This window comes from Neodiprion virginianus, chromosome 6, assembly GCF_021901495.1.
Source record: "Neodiprion virginianus isolate iyNeoVirg1 chromosome 6, iyNeoVirg1.1, whole genome shotgun sequence".
In the NCBI taxonomy this organism is placed as follows: Eukaryota; Metazoa; Arthropoda; class Insecta; order Hymenoptera; family Diprionidae; genus Neodiprion; species Neodiprion virginianus.
In genome coordinates, this window is record NC_060882.1 from 25,528,420 (window position 1) to 25,548,157 (window position 19,738).

At 45.1% G+C, this 19,738-nt stretch overlaps 1 protein-coding gene across 2 annotated transcripts in view; it reads left to right on the forward strand.

Annotated features, from left to right (window-relative positions):
- LOC124307468 (dopamine receptor 2) overlaps window positions 1-19,738 on the forward strand; it is a 77,283-nt gene that overhangs the window by 43,353 nt on the left and 14,192 nt on the right. For both annotated transcript variants that reach the window (XM_046769133.1, XM_046769134.1), the window contains exon 2: window positions 15,848-15,932. In XM_046769133.1, the coding sequence (XP_046625089.1) occupies window positions 15,848-15,932 (85 nt within the window). The remainder of the gene's footprint in view (window positions 1-15,847; window positions 15,933-19,738) is intronic.

Below are 19,738 nucleotides of genomic sequence, written 5' to 3' on the forward strand. Positions count from 1 at the left end.
TGCCCTCGACTCTTGGCCGCCGCATTCGGTTAGCCGCGGTTTAATTGGCCTAACACTTCGGGCAGTTTGACCTAATGAAGAGACCCGAACGAAACCGGCTCCCCGAGGAATTCCACTTTTGACGATCTTCGGGCGATCGGGGTTGGTAATCCTTGGCCCGATATCAGCCTCCCGCGACCCTGCCGAGCAAAGTTTGCCCACTCTTAGAATTTACCCAGCCGAATTCCCATTAACGTGACAACCGGTGAGTAGGGAGATCCGAAATGTCAAGGCCCACTCAATCGTGGGGATCCGTTACACTTCATATACGCCCAAGGGTTGGCTCAGAAAATACTGACCCACGTTGCTAATCGCGTATAAGCTCGAGAGAAGCTCTCCGGGCTTTCGGTAAGGTCGAAGGTCACCCTAAAAACATAAATTTTATTTACGGAAATTGTAATCTGCAAACTATTACCGTTTCACATAACTTTTTGCAATTTGGAAAAAATTTTGCAACGCAGAACCGGTGAGTCGATTTTATTTCCGAATTGCCAATTTTCATTGGGAACAACGTGGGAGAAGTTTGATCGTGACGCTATTTCAAATGGGATTAATTGCCAGTAGATATATTACAATTCGAGATTCCACGTACCGCCTTAATCATTCGCTGAATCATTCGAAGAATACTGAAAAGAATTTTAACGTAAGGTGTACAATTCCGCAGCTATATTGTAACAACTGAGAAATTATACCAGCACGCTTTTTTATATCTAATAAATAACAGATATCTCTTGATTCGGTAGAATTTTGCTCAAACTTACGAAGAAACGTTGGTATTTGAGGGGGAAAGTGGAAACGTTTGTTCGTGATTCAGCGAGAAGATAAGCTCGACAAATAATGAAAATCTGAAGCATTCCGGTTGTTTGTGAATTCAACGTATGTAGTACATTTCGTTTCTTCTTCTCATGAAAATGAATCCCTGCTTCGAGTCTCTCGAGAAAATTGTCCGCGTGTTTTTTGGTCCCTAATCCGTGCCCATTTATGCGACGTCTGTATAAATTTGTGGATATTGCCCGCTTTCAAACAGCCGCTTCGTAGTTCGAGGAATTACGAGATCCTGACCCTATATGTCGGTATTACCAAAAATGCAAAATGCTTTTTAATAAATCGCCGCTACAGCGACCTTCTTCCCCCGTTAAACCTTTGCCAAGTCGACGTCAAACTTTCCCTAAATCAATACATGCGAATATAGAAATGCAGTTATTCCGACGTTGAACCGTGATTTTATCATCCGTTTGATTCCGCTTTCAAAGAATTCAAAAAAACCTCTACACGTGAGACAAGAAAGGGCTAATTTTATGCCAACAAGCTTCGCAAATAGCGGAGACTCGGGCAGGGTAGCAAATTAATGTTACACATATAAGATGGGCAAAGGTGCAGGAGTGTTTTTGCGCGTTAAGCTATCTGCGCTAATTGTAAAGAGAACGTCGAGACGGCGCTTCTTGCGGTTTGCAACTTTTCGCGTATCTCTCGCGAGTCTGAATAATTTAAACAGACCTAAAACTGTGCGTGCTAGATATTATACATACACCGAGTTGTCAAACGAGCTTTAATAGGGAAAAATTGCAATTGCCGAAACAATCGTCGACCAGTCTCCGATATTCAAACGCATCCCCGTGCTTTTTAGTAGTCGTGAGCTTCTCGCAGGTGCGCGTTCGGGAGACAATGTCCACGTACCTGCAGGGTAATAGGTAGAACGTATATGCAGACCGTATTACAAGTTGTCTGGTAGACAGATGCCTATAACCAGTGGGAGCCACTCCATGCATTTCAAACAGGTGCCTTCTATGCACAGTCGGTAGGTATTCGGTACACTGTGACGTGTCATTCGGGAAACTTGTTTCCATCGCGGGTTCACATATCGCGGTGAACCTTTGCCCTACCCTCCCTTCCCCTCCCCTCGACTTTCCACAACGAACAAGTTTTCACGCTCGCGGTAGAGAGTTATCCATGAATCATGGATCGGTCTCTACCTTACTCGAAGGTACGCCGAGCTTCATGACTGCAAAAATGGATATCAAAGATCCAGGCTAATTACAAAACTAGTTAAATTTTACAGGTCAGTAACATTCTTGAAATACATAATGTCAGTTAAAGTGGAAACGGAGATTGGATTGACGTGTTGAAATCGTTCGTGAAATCCAGCTCGTCAAAATGTTTGCGACCTAATTTTTATTTTTTTGTTTTTTCCTGTTTCTTTCGTTTATTTTTTTTTTTTTACCAATTGCCGATCGGCGGATGAACATTTAATTAATCACTGCACGCTTGTACGTTTGAGGTAAGCCCACGCTTTCGTACCAAGTGGAATTTTTCAAAAAAATTCTTTGAATTGGGTATTCAACGCGAGTATACCGTTTTATTAATCTTTCCTGACGTGTGAAGTGTTGGGTTTCGTTCGCACGAGTGCTCGGAGAGCTCATTCGTCTTCCATAGAAATTCACTCTCTACGCCCTACGGTGTCCTGTAGCCATTCGTTAATTCACTCGAACAACGGGTCTGGGTGTCAATCGAAAATACAATCGTATTGCGCCGGGAGGTTTCGAACCCGATGTCGTATCCCAGAAGAAGGCTTCTCCTCGCCCGGAATTTTTTTTTATTTCGATTTTCCTCCGAAAAGCACTGCGTTTTTTTTTCAAGCTTCGACAAACGTCGTTTCCGAGTTTCCATTCGTAGTCGAAATTTCGAATGGAAAAGATCGCACCGTGACAAATTTCGAGCTTATATTATTGGCCGGGAAAAAAGCTTGTTCTGAAAATATAAGACGCGCGTGTACCCATCCCGACAAAAACCGGCGTTCAAAATTCAGATCAGCTGATCCCCTGGAAAGCTCCGATTTGATCGTAACGCTGCCGCGCCAGGGCAATGTATCTGAAAATATACGAGGTTATCCGCTTGAAGTGTCGATAGGTTTTCCTGTTTCCTCTCTCTACGTTCCGTGTTGCATGATCAGGTAGGTGTGGTCTGGCCAAAAATTCGAAAAACTTCTTTTTCTTCGTTGGGAGTTCGGAAAGAGAATTTCGACACCTCGAGTTACGAGGCGAAGAATTAAGTACCTCGGAACTGATCAAAGTTCGACAGCGAAAGCTGTGACGTGTAAAATTTTCGTGTCACAAAAATATCTCGCTCCAATTTTGTATATTATCCAACTTTTCCTCCCGCAGTCGTGGGTACATTTTTGTTTTAATGATATTCCGACTGACGGATGAGGGTGTATGCGGTGAAAAAATCCACTCGTGTCACACCGCGCTCTCTTTTTCCGTCCTTCTTCTCTTCTCTTTCGCGTCGCCCATAATCGAGCCACGGATCGGTACGATGAGAAATGATGACGTAAAAAAGGAAAAAAATCTATTCACCTTTTTTCATCGGTAATCGAGGCCGGCCCGAGAAACTCCTGCAACTACGCGTCTGTACGTTCGACGTTTGACTCGAGACGTCTTCGGAATGGATTTTATTACTCTGCTGCCAAGGAGAAAAAATGCGGCCCGATAGAGGAAGTAAGCTCTGAATGAAACCAGAGGGCACAATTCGCCGAAGATGAGTGTCGTTCCGGATTCGCTCGCATCTCAAGGAGGCGATCAAATTTCGGGAGAAGATATAAAGGAGAATATAAGGATCTACGCACTCCGCGCATTCCGTCGGGAAGATTAAACCTCTCCTTTTTTCCCTTGGAAAAAATTTCACGCCCTCGAAAGCCGGAGATTATTTCTACGTGAAAATCGAGCGCGTTTCTAGCCGTGGGGGAATTTTCTTGCAATAATTGGGCACTCCACCCAACCGCTCTTAATTCACCCGTATTTCCTTGCATAAAGGATCTCGCGGCAATCCGTCACTTCGCGATTATACCGACTCAAATCACTCGACGAGACGTGTAAAATAATCCTGAAAAGGCGCCGTGGGTGTGTATCTCCGAGATCTTCTCGTATCTCGAATAAATTTCCGAGTACAAGGTCAGAGAAACTGTGTACACGTGGCTCGTCGAAATTTAATCCTGTTTTTCACTGCTCGTCACCGTAATACGACGAGTGTGGTTCAAAAGATTGCAGGAACACGGATAGAATAAATTTCGTTGAAACTGCGGGTTATTTTCATCGCCCGCAGTTTTCCCCGAAATGTCCCTGAATAAGCTCGGTAAACGTTCACTCGCAATAAATAATCCGACATTCCAGTTAGTTCCATTGAATTTAAACTCCTAGCTTCGCTTATCTTCGGCAGTAACGACGATTATTGGCTGCCAGGATTTCTTTTTCGGTATGTCCTTTCGTCATTCGGATAGGTGTATCAAGTGCAATCGATTTTGGAAAGTTCACCGGCGAGTCGAGAGCCAACCAGCCATCAATTCCGTTATTGGATATCCGCCCAAGGCTGGACCGGAGACGCAAGCTGTTCGATCCAATTCTGAACACGCGGTCGAGCGTGTCGAGCCTCAAGCCTGTTAGACGCCGTTTCTGTCTACCTTTCAGCTCTTCGATCTGGCCTGGGTCCGGCTGTCGTGGCAGCATGTCGCTGATCGCGTTATCCGCTAAACCCTGCAAAGGTGTCCAAGGGTGAAGAGACGCAAGTTCTACTCTAGTTGGGATGCCACGCGTGAGTCTCGACCAGCTTCTACCTATAATCCCGCGGCACGGAAGAATTATCGCCCAGTTTCCGACCCCCGTTGGTATTTGGAGAGGAAAAAGATGTCCGAGCGGAGAAAAAACGCGCAGAAGCCTGGGAACCGTTCGGGCCTTAAAAGGCAGCCGGCGCGGCGTCGAACGGATATATTATTGCGAACCGATTCGCCAAAGCTGAGCTTTGGAAGGTTTGCAATCTCGGGAAATACCCGAAGACAGCTGTAATTCGTGAAAGTCGGACGATTTTATTATCGACGAATAGTTTCGGACGATTATCGACTTGACGATATTTGCACGAAATATGCTGTTCCATTGATCATCGATTCGCCGTCTGCGAACTCGGGGAAGTTATCGAATGAACGAACTGCATCGATCGGCACTGCCATCGGGTTAAAATCCACTCGAGAAACCCCTCAAACTTGACACGGCTGAGAAATCGATTGACTCTGGTAATTCAAGCAGCTGCGGTACGTAAGAGCTTAGAAATGGCCTGATTGTACGTTTTCGATAATTGACAAACAGAGAATTCATCGCAAAAGATACGTCCAACAGTTTCGGAATTTCAATGGACTCTCCGGCATGCAGCCCGAAAAGGATTTCGAGGAAAAGAACGCTTCTGACATCCGGACACCAGATACCGTCAAGGTCCTGATAGTCCGACGCGACGGTGTAAAGGATGCCCCTCGTTCGCTCTCGAGGACCTGAAGGATCCTCGGTGATCCTTACGCCGAAGATCGTACCTTTCGTCGGAGTCTGTCGGCGACACAGAGCTCTGATGATCCTCTCTACACGTCCGGTGTAGCCTTCGAATGGATGTTGATGGTCCCGAGGGTCCGAGGTGCTTTGCCGGAGACTCGATCACCTGCGAAGATACCTACCTGCACCTTCGCCGAATGTCGTCCGTGAGAATAAGCTCCGAAATTCCCGGCTCCTTCTGGCTTTCGACTGCTCGTCGTACAAGCGCATAAACATCTTCATAAACAAGGGTTTTTACGATCGCGTATAATAACGTTGCAGAGACCGCAGCGGTGGTTTTGGCAACTGTATAATAAAACGACGTCGGAACCAGTTTTGGATCGAGGGGCCGATCCGTTTTGAATATTTGAAGCCTATCCGTTTCCGGTACTGCAGTCAGGGGCGGCCCGTAACCACGTCCTCGAGTCTGCGTACCCCCCGTTCCTTAACGTCGAATCATTTATCCTAGGGTATAAAAACAATAAACGTCCGACGATAAATTTCCACCGTCGGAGGGGTTGAAGGAACACTCCACTCGGGGTAAGATGCGGGCGGATTCCAGGCCCGTTATTCTTTCTCCGAGAATTCGCACGCCTCAAGATTTGCGATATTCACAACCAAGGTGAAGAGAAGGAGCGTTCCTAGCACCACGAATCACCGCAAGGCGCGACCCCAACGCGGAAGTGAAACCAGGAGTTGAATCTGGCACGAAGGGAACGGAATGAGAGGCGGGGGCGTCATCCGTCTTGCAAATAACCCCCATCCCTCCTTCAAACTCAGGCAACTAGCGTTCGCGGTTTCTAATTCGCTATTCCAAATCTTTAATCTAAACTTCGGCCGAATTCGATTAGCGCCACGCGCGACGGGGATGCGAATTCAACTCGATAAAATAAGAAACATAACTAAACCGATCAACAATTCGAATTTGCGGTGCTGGAATTTAGCGGGCCGATGAAAAGGGGCTCGTAAATTTTCTCGCTCGTCAGCCGTGGCTACATGTACAGCGAAATACTGGTTGTACCGCTTCTTTATCGATTTCGCATTCTTACTCGACGATGAGTCGTGCAATTTTCGCGGAACGAAACAAGGCTGGCATTCGCTGTGCGCGTGTTTATAAGTAAAAAAAAAAAACAATAACTCGCTGGAACAGATAATTTTAGTGTTAACGTAGTCACAGCAAAAAAAATTTTTTTTGCAACAGCTATTTGCAACAGTAATTCGAATCCGATCAGCGCGTGTCCGTGCATCCTGATCCGATATTCCTCGGTAACAATCAATTACGCGAAGGAGTCGATGAAAAGGACGATCCAAGCCGCTCGCACTGCTCGCCTACGAATTTCCAGTTCTCCTTCGGGAATACGAAAGTGTCGGAAGAAGCATTTCTCTAAGAAAGTAGGTTTCATCCTGGGGATAATTGCCAATTGTCACAATTGTCGGGAGCGAAACTCGCGTCGTGTTCCGTGTTCCGCATTCTATTATCTTAATTAATTTCCCGAAGGGTAACCGACGCGTTTTTGAAAAGTAACAAAGAACGTGTTTTCGCAATGAGACTTCTGACCGAGTTTTCCAAGCTTTTTTCATTCCCGTAACAAGCGCCAATAAGTCGCTAGACATTTATGCCGGGTATCACGGGCTGTTTAAAACGGGAAGATGAGGTTCGTTCCGGTTAATCAGCGAGGATCTAACGATCCTGTGATCGTTTTCGGAGCAGGGAAATTTCTTGATCGCCGAATTGAACTCCGGTACGGCGATTGGAAGGTAATTGTTACGGCGGCGGAATCGGGAGTTTCGTAACGGTACCTAAGAAGCTGGATGTGCCACTTGAAATTTGAATATCGACGATGAAAATATATATACATATACCTGCGGGTGGAATTTAATTCTCGGCATCAGTAAAGTAGAACGGATTTCCCACGGCGGGTAGGAGAGGCCCGGAATTGAGAAGCTAATATAAAAGCTGTTGAACTTAACGCTTATGCGTAAAATTGTTTCCACCGAAAACTCCCCCTTGTTCCTATCCATTATAACGTTAGTCGCCTGTTCGTGCAGACCGTGACCTTAATTTATAAGCTTGTATTTCGCGAAGGGTATTAATAACGCGCGATCAGTAATCAAATTACGGAGGGTTTCAATCTGTTTAGATACATGCGCATCAAAAGAAGTTTTCGCGTCGGTGCACCGTGCCGTCTTAAATATCACTTGGGCGGAAATTGTTTTGCCTTCATTCTGGGCCGCCATAATTTTAATAACTGCTGTAATACGATACGCAATTTATCAAACAGTCAATGTCATTCAAGGGGAAGACCATTAGTGAGTACGAATTCGGTTGAGCTTCAATTATTTTCTCGTCCCGAAATTTGATTCAGTTCATCGATGTCGTGCTGCGGAATTCAGAAGGTTACCATTTTTCAGACTATATCCTTCACGGGATTCAAAAGAGCTTGGATTCTCCGAGATAAGAATCAGAGCTCAGAAGAAACGAGATCGCTCGAGGAAAGTTGAATATCCAGCCCGAAAGGTTAACGTGCATCCAAGCCGTAAATCACAATAATAAGAAAAGAAATATTAGCAGAATCGAGGCCACGCTCAATGGTTTCGATTGCCGTTCCTTGATTTCCTGAAGCACCTGCAGGGTATGAGCGTATAAAACAGCGAAACGTCCGTTGAGATTATACCGGTTAATACCAAGTGGTGTAATCAAGACGCCCCCTCGGGGAAAACGGTTACGTCTCTCAAGCAGCTCCGGAGCTTGCACTATTACTCAATGAGCATACGGTTTGCCGGAGTATTATTACGCCGCTCGGTCTTCTGCGGAATTGAGAAAAGCGTGCACTCGTTGCCGCAAATAGAAAACTCTGGTTACACGGGTGAACTGCAGGTGTGGCGGAGAAAAAGCTCGGCGTGTCGAGCTGCGAGTTCTCAGAGTCTTACAATTAATGGTAACGAGTCACGGAATCGAGCAATTCGTCAAGTCGTCAGACGGCCGTGGTTTATTAAAAGTATTATACATATACGCGATTAGGCCGAGCGCAAGTCGGTTGCTTCCAAAAATTCAAACCTTTAAGGGTATGGATTACGTACGTTTGTTGGAAGGGAGAAAAAAGTCGGTTTGACGTTTCAATCGGCTGTACTAAGTAAGAAATAACTACCTGTAGTACCGTAATTGCTATGGCAATCTTTTTTTTTTTATTTTTTACTTTCACCCCATGTGTGAAAAGTTCGCTGCAATTAAGCCCCCTCAGGCGTTCAAAGTAAGCGAAATTATTGAGTCAACTTGCCAATCGGGTGTTTGAATATTGAATTTAGTTCGGAATGGCGCAAGGACTCGTGAGTCCCCGACCACCGGGGCTTAATATAGGACCTCGTCGAGGGAGAGAACGGTATTACACGATACAGCCGTTCCGCTGGTAGTGTTGACTTTATTCAAATAACGTTATGGTACTTGGCTTAGAAACGGGGCTTTCGCTCAGTCTTCGTATTCCAATACGTCGTCTAGTTTACTCGAAAATTTTCGCGCCCTGGATCATTTGAGAGCGAAGCTGAAGCTGGTAGAATATAGTTTTAATACCAGCGAAAGTCGGTCAAGAATTTTTAACACCCCTCTGCGTTATTCCGAATGTCGTTATTTTTAACGTCTGCTACTCCTTACATGCTGTAGCTGGATATAGGCTACAGATAACGAAATTCAAACTTGGCACTACATATTCTAAGATCGTGTAATGATCATCAGCTAGTTGCGAGTGAGAAGTAAAGAAATCCATAGGCCTACAACTTAGCACGTGCGAAGTTTTATGGATTACTGGTTTTTTCCATAAAATCGATATGTGGTATAAAGAAAAAAGTTAGAAATATGAAACCTGTTGTTAATGATAAACCGTTAAGAATTTAAAAATAATTTCCATTTAATGAAAAACGAAAAGAAGTTGACACATACATACAAGCTTAATCATTAATCTTTACGCTTTGATTTTATCTATACACATATTTACACATTGATTTTAAGTTTATTGTCGAATGAATGAAGACGACTTGAATGCGATGTTGATTGAGAAAATTTAACAAAATTGCTTCAATAAAAGAAACTGAAAATATTATTTGCAATTTATCGAGCGGATTTTTCTAAATTCGTTGTTCCTACATTTGACATAAAATATTAGTTTCATGAAAGAATCCGTTCTCACCTCTTAAAATAAGACATGCTGTTTCTTTTTCTTCCCTTTTTCCCCCTGCTCTACGCGAATTCCTGCTACCCACTTTTCTACCACGTCTCCTCTTCATGCGGTATTTAATCTTTATTCAACGCCAAGAACCATTGAGGGGGATTCGCAGGATCAAGACCGTCCCGACGCTTGACGTTTAACGTCACCTCTTGCGCTTGTCTCCGTCCAACTTGATGCAGATAAGAACTGTACCAACTTCAAGACACGCTCGTATCTTGAATCGATACACGTCTTCATACGCTTTTCCGTACTACTCAACAGTTTCTAAGCTTATCCCCGGCAAGGAAGTTATTTTTGCAGGTTTTAATGTTGAAAACGAAGTTTTTATCAGATAAATTTCATGGCTTGGTGAAAAAAGAAAAACGGACAACGAATTGGCGAGGTAATTCGAGGTCTCGTTTGTTCGAATTAATTGTAATAACTAATCAGCCGATATTCATTACGATCGATGATCCTTGTTTAACACTTATATGCCTTTCGAAAACTAATATCCACGCAACTGGAAGTGACGTGTTTTGCGAACTTCCAAAGAATTTCTACCCCATTCCAAGAGCGGAGAAATAATAGGCGTGGGTTTCGATATCGGTTCGTGCTATTAGGTGACAGTATAAGCGGGCTGCGCAACCGTATAACAAATAGCCAAAAGCAGAAGAGACGGGAATGGGCGGTGAATGGAAAGAGGTGGATCAAGTTTCGATAGCCGAGGAATACCTTGACGACATTAAGGCGTCGCGTCGGGTGAAATGTGAAAAGCCCGCCGGCTCTTGGCGCAGTTTCAGGAATGTAATCGCTTCCATAATCTGCCAACAACAACCACCAACACCAATCTCCCCGAGAAAAGTTGTAATTCGACCTAACGGTGTCGCCTCGAGCTTTCAGCCAACGACGAAAAAGCTTTTTTCCTCGGTCTAGATGCTCTCCCGAAATGAAAAATAAGGATCCTTTTGCTAGATTCTTTTGTCTGATTTGATCGTCGCGAAAATTGACGGCGTGTAACAGATCAAACGCTCGGTTCATCAGCTCTCGATTCTTGATGTAAGGAGCTGGTGACCGACTTAGAGAGTCAGATAAAGGACGACGAGCTGACACAGCTGCCCACCTCCCAGGGTTCGAGGCTACTACCTCCCACAGCCAAAAAGGATTCCATTCAGCAGCTGGCCAGCTGATAAACCGAGCACCCCGAAATCGTGCCTCCTTAACATGCCGCGCCAGCTAACAATACATCACTGATAACAATCATGCTAAGAAGATCGTCTGACCAAAGCTGGAATTCGCCGAACTTTATTCCTTCCTCTCCCCTCGATTCTTCGGGAAAATAAAAAAGGGAACCCTGAGGAAAAGAGAACAACGGCCGCCTTTGGTAGGTATAGTAAAAAGAGAAACAAATAAGGACGAAGAAGATCAAGAAAGCCGGCCTTTCTTCCGCACGATCACTTCTCGACTCCTTGAACGGCTGCAGTTTACTTCGATGATACTTTACTTGCGCGACGTGTCTTTTGATCCCGGCACCTCACGACCCTTTTACCCAAGAAATAACGTGTGAGGTACTGCAGGTTCAATGTAATTAATTCGCGAAAGCTCAAAAGGAAATTGAAAACCCCTACGGCACTAAAAATTCTCCTCAGATTAGGTATTAACAGCATGTAGTTACTCGCATCCTCTGCATGGGCTGCACGTTGCGCAATTATGGCCGATGTTTTAGGATCAATCGAAACAGTTCGTCCAACGGTTTATTACCTTTGTTCCGGAGTACGCAAAGAGGCGCCGTCCTGTCTGGCGGCAAAAAGTAGGACGACTGACGTTTCTTATTCGAGATTTTTACGAACGCGCGAAACTCCCGCGGAATATAAATTTCCCATATTTTGAAGTCACCGTCCCCCATGGACGCACGTGACGTTGACGCTGCTTGACACGCACGCGTCTTATTTCCTGCTATCAGCTCGATATGATTTATCCTTTTGGAAGGTCTTGCATGAACGCTGCAAAAAGGGAAGCAAAATCTACTGAAAAGTGAAGTCGAAGCTTGAGCTCGACGTTCTTCCTTACATTCTTCTAGTCTTTGTGTCTCAAATTACCCAAACAATTGACTCGACTTTTACGAGCATATATCAATGAATGATATCAAGTTTATCGGTTAATTTTTCAACATTAATCATTTTGTTTTTCTGAAATCTTTCCAATGTCGATTGGGATTACATCGAAAGTGAAAGCGATGGGTTATCCCCATGGATTTTGAGATGAACCGTTGATGCTTGAAAGTGTATCACGAAAAATATTTCTTCTTCAACGTGACTCAACGTCTTCACAAGTACAGCGTAACAAAAATAATAATAAGATGAGAAGAATAAGCGTTTCAGCTTCCCTATCACTTCATTCCCGATGCCTAGAGATCGTGAGTTGTCAAGTCTATTTCTGCCAAGACACAACCGTCTTCCTCTTTTCTTAGCGAAATTACTATAGGCGTCATGCTCCTCAATCGTTACCAGTCCCACAATCGAACGGGACTCTGCACCTAATCCGTAGGCTGCTTTTAACAAGGTCGGATGATGAGTACGCGACTTTGTCAGTGGTAAAAATAAGAAGAAAAAAACGTTCTATCAGCTTTCCATCAATTTTTACGATCCCCATTCTCCCCGCGTGCACGTAGCGTGTCGACCGCCATTTTGAGGAATACCTAAAGGACGAAATAAGCAATCGGTGGCTAACGGAGGACAGCGGGTAGCGGTAGTAGCGAAGTATGTTTTTTCGGCACGCAAGGGTTGTCTCGATTGGCCGAAGGGCAGAACCTCGACGGATCCCAACGGTATCCAATATGCTGTGAAACCGGCTCCACTAATCCTTTACGGGCTATTTTAACCGTCTCAGAAGTCATTCAGTTTTACGATCCCACTGTGTTGTTGCTTAATCCAAGAGGATCACGATATGGTCCAGCCATCCTCCCTCCCTTCCTTGCGCACGTTTCACCCGGGCCAAGAAATTAAGGAAGATAATTCCGGAAGTGGTTTGTCTCGCTCTCCGGTCTAACGATCTCGCGGTCTTTGACCACGGTGGGCATCAATTCAGCGTTTTCGGTATTTCCGTGTTTTTCCCTCGTTCTTTCTTTCGTCGATTACCGTGCCTGGTTTATCTCGCCGAATTATTTATTGCGCAGACAAACGCGGTCGAGTAAAATACACAATCATATTCCCGGAGGTAATAAAAATTGAAATTATCCAGCTTCACCTGCGTCCACCCCTCCCCCCCTCCGGCCCCTCCCTAATCCACCACGTAAACTCACTCGGTTTCCACGTCCGTGTTTCCATGTTGAAACTGTGCATTCGAGGTATGCAGGTGCTCTTATCGTCGACGGTGCAACGCACAACCGAAGCCACCGAAAACAACAGTGCCGCTGGTATTCCGCTATCCGTCCGGAGCAATTGTTGCTGTCAGTTTCGATGGGTATCATAAATTGCGCGAATGGTCGGTGTGGGTATGCGTGTGGGCAAAAAAAGTGTTCGAAAATCGGTCACGGCACGAGTACCACGTTACACGTGCTCGACGGCGAACAATTATTAAGCCTCGACTAAAACCGTATGTAAAAGAAGTTTCTATTTCTCATTACCTCTCTCTTTCCGTATTCTTTCTATTACCGTTACCGTTTCTGGCTCAGAGGATCTAGTGCAAGGGAAATCTAGCGCGTTTACTACACAGAGCAATGAAGCCAGACAGTGTAGAGTTCCAGAAATAATATTTATTTCAAATTTTTCACCACTCTACGATTCTTCTTCCGGGAAAAAGTGTTCATCTTCTTAGCGAAGAAGCCAATTTCCATCAGAAATACTACCAGGCCCATACCGTGGCCCAGCAGCAGCAGCAGGAAGCTCGGACTTAGGTGGAGCATGTCCAACCCCTGAGAGATCTCGACCTCGATCATGGATGCGGGGGTTGAATTGGCGAACTGAGCACTCCAATGGCTCACTAGTCCAGCTTCGTTCAGCGAGGATATTTTCTTGTTGATTTGATCCAGGTAGGGAAGGCCCTTCCAGGTGGCGAGGGCGACCGGGTATATAGCGAGCGCTTCCTGCAATGTGTGGGGTTTGTAGGGCTCGGACTGGCGTAAGGAGTGGGAGAGTGTCAGCTCGACGACCAAAGCCATGCTGTTGTTACCCCCAGCGTTCATGTTGTCCATGAGCACGTCGTACTCCTCGGTGGAGAGGGTCTTGTACCGTTTGTATATCTTTCGTATGACAGATTGGTTGTCGTCCTTGAAGAGGTCCTTGTGTCGGGCGGTTCCCCCTAAAGGTATTCCGGAGTTCTCGAGCTCCTGCATGGTCTTGATAGTTTCGTAATTCGTATTCAAGAGCTGACCGGCCAATGAGGCCAAGTAGCTCTGCGTTATCACATAACCGAAGATAACCCAGGACAGAAAATAGATCCTGTTCGACAGGGTGCTCGGCTGCCGCGGCAGGGAGACCCCCAGTATCAGCGCCAGCAAGCCGAGGAACTCCATCTTTCTGAATACTAGGAGTTTCATCAGCCCCGCGAAGCCCAGAAGCCCCAATACGGCGAACCAGACGCGGGTGTGCAGCGGAGTGACGAGGCCTACCAGAGTAAGCGAATGAGTGGACGGTACTAACCAGACGACCCTTTCCACCTCGTAGGGGATGCTGTACTCGACTCGGTCCTCCTTCTCCAAGTACAAACCGCAAAACACGACGTCACTCTCGCCAGGATCGCTGAGGATACCGATCAGCTCCTCGTGTAGACTGGCGTTGATTTCCGTGCTGATGTTCAGCCTGTTCAATTTTATATCCAAGCTCTTTGCGACCACCTCGAAAAGCTCCCCTTCGAAGCCTCGTATCCTCTTGTCGCCCTCCTTATCCTCCGCGAGCATGGCGTACGGCGGACAGTGAAAGACCGTAACGTTCACTCGGGTGTTGTTCATCATCAGTTTGTGGAAGATCTTGTTGTCCGACTTGGCGGTCAGTGCGCTGCAGCTGCCCAGGATCTCGGGCTTTTTTGGCACCTGATCGGTGTCCGCCTCGAAGCTGTAACTTCCAGCTATCACGAACTTGCCCCCCACCGAGGCGACGATCACCGCGTTCACGATCCAGGACTTCCTCAGCGACTCGACGACCGCCTCCGCCTCCGCGAGGAAACTGTCTTTGTCCCTGTAATCGGTCAGGAGACACACGGCGTACTTGCACCGCGGGCTGCACAGACTTCTCAAGTTGTTTATCAGCGCCAGGTCCGTCGAGTTGCGGACCAGGAGGACGGCGCTGTGAGCCTTGACGTAGACCTCGGTGAAGTTCTCGGACACCGAGTAGACCCCGAGCTCCTCAACGAGGCCGGTGAAGAAGGCGGTGGATATACCTGGACCGTCGAGGAAGTTCGGTATCAGGAGAGACACTCGCTCCGTGGTGTCGAAATGTTTTACGGCGATGCTGCGCACGCACGAAATTATCGGGTTCAAATCGGTGACAGCTTTGATGTCACTCTCGATCGTCGCGACCTCCTCACGCAGGACCGGCGTCGATTTGTTTATTATCGTCTTGCAGGGAGCAGGACAAGTCCACATCAGCGAGAAGGCGTATATCCAGTTTAGCCGCATTGCGGAACGCGGTGGAACTGTTCCGCGAACGTTTGCCAGCCACGATTGTCTGTCGCGAAATAATCGCTCGCGCCTTTCGCGCATCCCTGCAAACCGATCCCACAAACGATTGGGCTCTTATCTCTCGAACTTCAAACGCCCCTGCACGCAACACTGCAGCAAAGCACAATTACTGTCCGTTGCATATTAACCTCGAGATCAAATTTACACCGAGCGTTCGCGCACTCTGGGTAATAAAATATCACTGAGAGACCGAAGCTTTAAGGATGGAACACCGTCCTGTTCTCCGATTCTTTTCGACTGGTTAATTTGACGGCGGAATTTCGCTTTTAAACAGTTTTCCCTATCGGCCGGTGTAATCGAGTCTCTTTATTCGCTCAACCTTATCGGACAGTGTTCGTCGTTTAGTTACAGAGTATTTTCGCCGAGCAATGAACACGCACGGTGTTTTTTCATATCGATGGATCTGAAACCGTCTGTCGACCGTGAAATGCGCATATATCTTTGAGCTAAAATCCCCCAGCTCAACAAATTACCTGTCGTCAAGGTTATTACGACGAATGTCGTACGGAATTCGGTTATGAAAGTTAAAAGCAAGTCGTGGAACTAATTTCAATTCCGTGCTTGTAACTCGGCGATCTTTACTGTTTCAGAGCTTTCGTAAGGATCCTCTGCGTATGCTGCCCTCGAAGAATGAGGCGTCGCTACCAGCCTGCTTTCAGGTGCAAGCCTAGCCAGGTGAGTCGAAGTTACATCAATACAGCATGCCAAAATCCATGTCGCTGCATCGAAGGCCACGAGTATACTTTACGAACGGCTTTTACTATACCTCATCGTCACACAAAATATCTCACGAATTTCGCGAAAAACGCAGTACACACTATACTTCTATCGCTATCTCGAGACGAACGCTTGAGTGAAACGAATTCATTTGCAAAAATCAACCAACTCTACACGCCATTCCTCGTGGTCGGAAGTCAAGTTAGTCCGCAGAAATGTTAAAAAGCGTACAACTAATCGGGCGACTAATGCGATCTCGCCTTTTTTTCAAAGGCCGTTATTTTCAAAGTTCACGCTCCCACTGGTCAGACAAATAGCAATGCTCTTGTACCTCAATCGCAAACTGATTCGGAAGGTGGAAGGGAGCGACTCTATGAGGAAGAACTTATCAGAAAACGATCAGTCAGTTACCCGCTAGCGATTTACCCCTCGCAGAGTGGAGCAGAGTGCCCGAGCAACAGGGGAAAGACGATTCTAACAAAATGCAGCATCAAAATTCCACCCGCGATCTCGAGTATACGTGCGACCCTCTCGGAGAATACCGATAAAAGTATTTGTATAGGTTGTTTGTCCCGATTCTGAACATGACGAATTTTTAATGTACAACGTTTTTGTGTTTGTGTCTGCTCCCCAAGTCGCGGAATAATTCACCGACCCTTTTTCCTCTATTCTTCGTGCGTAGCTCGTTGTTTTATTAACAAAGTCACGAGACCGGGTTTTTAAGAAACGAAAACACCAGCTTCTGCACGGGGTTCTATTCTCTGCCCTAAAGTTGAACAAGTGTTATATTTTTACTGCAAACACAACGCGAAGTTACTCGAAGTTCCTCAAACGCTTCACTTCCCGCCGATAGGAGCTGGGTAACCAGAAATTGAAGCTAAAGAAAAGAACAATCCCCTCGCCACACCATCGCCGATATTTATGTTACGGTGAAACACCAGCCTATCTCAAGCCGAGGTCAATGAGGTTTACGAGGGTTTCTTATCGGTCTAGTATACCAGGTAAAATTGCATTTCCGACACATTTATCTGGCCGCAATCTCTGACAATCTTTTTCTTCCCTACCGCCGGAAATCGTCATCGTCTATTACAGCCGCAACAGTGAAATGGCGTCGTTTTTCTATTTTTTGTGCGCTCTTTCGTTTTTTCTACCTCTTTATTTGGGTATTATTTTGATATCGGTAAAAGTAGAAACATCGTGGAAGCGTTACCGATAACGTTTCCGGGAATCATCGAGAGACCTTCCTCGCGGAGCTTGCAGAGTTATATCACGCGACGTCGTCCCGAGTGCAGAGTCTCGCCTCAATAAAGAGAACGCCCTGGAGGAAGAGCATCAAATGCGATTTTCACGAGTCCGTTTGAAACGAGGGGACTGTCCCTGTGGTTGTAGGTGCTCGTATTTTCCTTTTTGCGAAGAAAAGATAACAGAGCGAGAGAAACGAGATAAAGATTTAGTGGGCGTTGTTATTCCGCGTTTCGCCGTCCGACCAAATTGGCCAATCCTTCTCTTATACTGCGGTGCAGTAATTTCACCCCCGGATAACGAAATTCCCTTGCACGATTCAGAAGTGTGTCATAAACATTTTACCGGCTGCGGGTTGTGCAAACTCGTTCCTACTCTCTCTGACAAATAGTCAGGGGTTGGAACAGCGTTAACGAACCTTTAATTTTCACTTTCGAAACTCAAAGTTGCTTAATTAAACTACTACAAGCGAATCACTCTCGTTGGCACCACCCTAGCTTTGTTGGAACGTGAGTTTGATATTAAAAATGGACGAAAAACGCGTTCGACAAACTTTGACTCTTTGCTCGGTAAAAAGAAATTCGGAAAAATAAAACAGCGAGAAGGCAAAACACACGCTCAAAGTATGGAAAAGAAAGTTGATTAACAAACAATACAAAGAACCGGTGACAAAAACGAAGGTAATTAAGAAAAGCCTTCAAAAAAGATAATTGGGTTTGTAAAAATAATTAATAATAACAATTAGTATGAAAACAGCCAAATTCTTTCTCGAAAGAATTACTCAATTATTTCCTCAAAGAGAGAAGAAGGCAGACCTTATGGGAAATGCGAGAGACATTCGTGTGGAATTTCTTTGGCCCCGTTTCATTCCGTTCTACTGCATCAAGATCAAAGGACCTGAATTCGTGCGGCGGAAAATCTGTGACGACGACTTGAACTGATCGCGGAAACAGAAAACCATGGCCTGCGACTGCCTCTCAAGTTCAAGAACTCGTGAAACTTGAGCAGTGAAAATAACCGGTAAAGATCGAGTGTAATATTGCGAGACCTCAAATTCTTCGCGTAGTTTTGCACGTCCGTGCCACGTGTAACTTCGCTCTAAACGAGAACAACTTTTCCACGAAGGCTGCAGAGCTGTGAGCGTGCCGATGACGAAAAAGAATTTCAGATATTGCCATTTATTCCGGTATCTTCTCCGTTCGTTGTTCGACGTCAAACTCGAGAGAGTGACGGATTTCCTTATATAAGAATGTGTCAGCGGTGTTATGAATTCGTTTGAAAATATAACAACGTTTCCTCAAAATCGAATGACTTCATTCGGTCGAGCACTTTGGTGAAAAGCGGAAAGTTTGGCAAAAAGTAATGAATATTTGCTTCCCCTGCAAGCTTCAGCTTCTGCAGATTTTGATCAAGTGTTTTTATGGGAACAGTAAGCTAATTTATATCTATGGGTTAATCGTACCACCTTAAGATTTTTGAGCACGGGGTCACGTAGCTTATTTTCGAATATACACGATCATCTATTTCATTTTTCTGTAAAACTTTGGTTTCGCTCGAAATTTGTTGTGATACGATCGTTCTGATGTTGTGAAATATGCTCTGGTCTATACAACCTCTAAATCTAACTCGCAGAAAAATAGATAGATGAAATATCTATACGATATTTATGCAGCCTTAGCTGACCAGAGCGTATTTTCTGAAAATAAAATTATCATTCAATGAAAAATTCTAAATCGATTTAGAATTAGAAAACAAAGTGATACCGATTCTCGTGAACACTTTCGATTGATCGCGATGACATCATCTTCGTTATCTTTACGGACAATTATCATCGCGTGACCAACGCTCAAAGTGTGGCTACCGCTAAATGCCTGCAAAAAATTAGATTCTCATAAAACAATTTCGTACGAAGGTACGTACAATTACGTGAAAACCAGATAATACGTTGTACTATTAATGGTACGAAAGTGTAATCCGTTGTATTTATTGTGAAGTTCTGGCATTTAGATTGGCGTCCCTAGGTGTAAAGTAAGAAATTTTTCAAACAAACAGCACACAGGTGGGTATTTCGTATCACTATCACGAACCAATCCGACATTAGTGGTTTACCATGAAACGGTTTTGTTATTTTTTTTTTTTTTGTGATAAGATTTTTGAAATGTTAGAGAAAAGCCAAAAATCGATCGTGGTACGAAAATAATATAACACTTCGCGAACGCGAGTATACGAAAATACACAGGTTAAATGAGGCTCGTGAAACGAACAACATTCCGAACTTAACGTTGAAGCGTCATCTCGACGATAAAATATATACATATAACGCATGTACGAAAGGCAACTCCAAGCTTGCTGATCGACCACAAATTATCTCTGATGGTATGATATCGGGAATGAACAGAGTACTTTTTACAAATGCACGAACAAACGCTTGCACGAAATGCACGAAAATCGGTATTTGAGACCGATAATCACAATGGCATTCTACATGGTGGAAATGACTGCTATTGTAAATTTATGCTTCG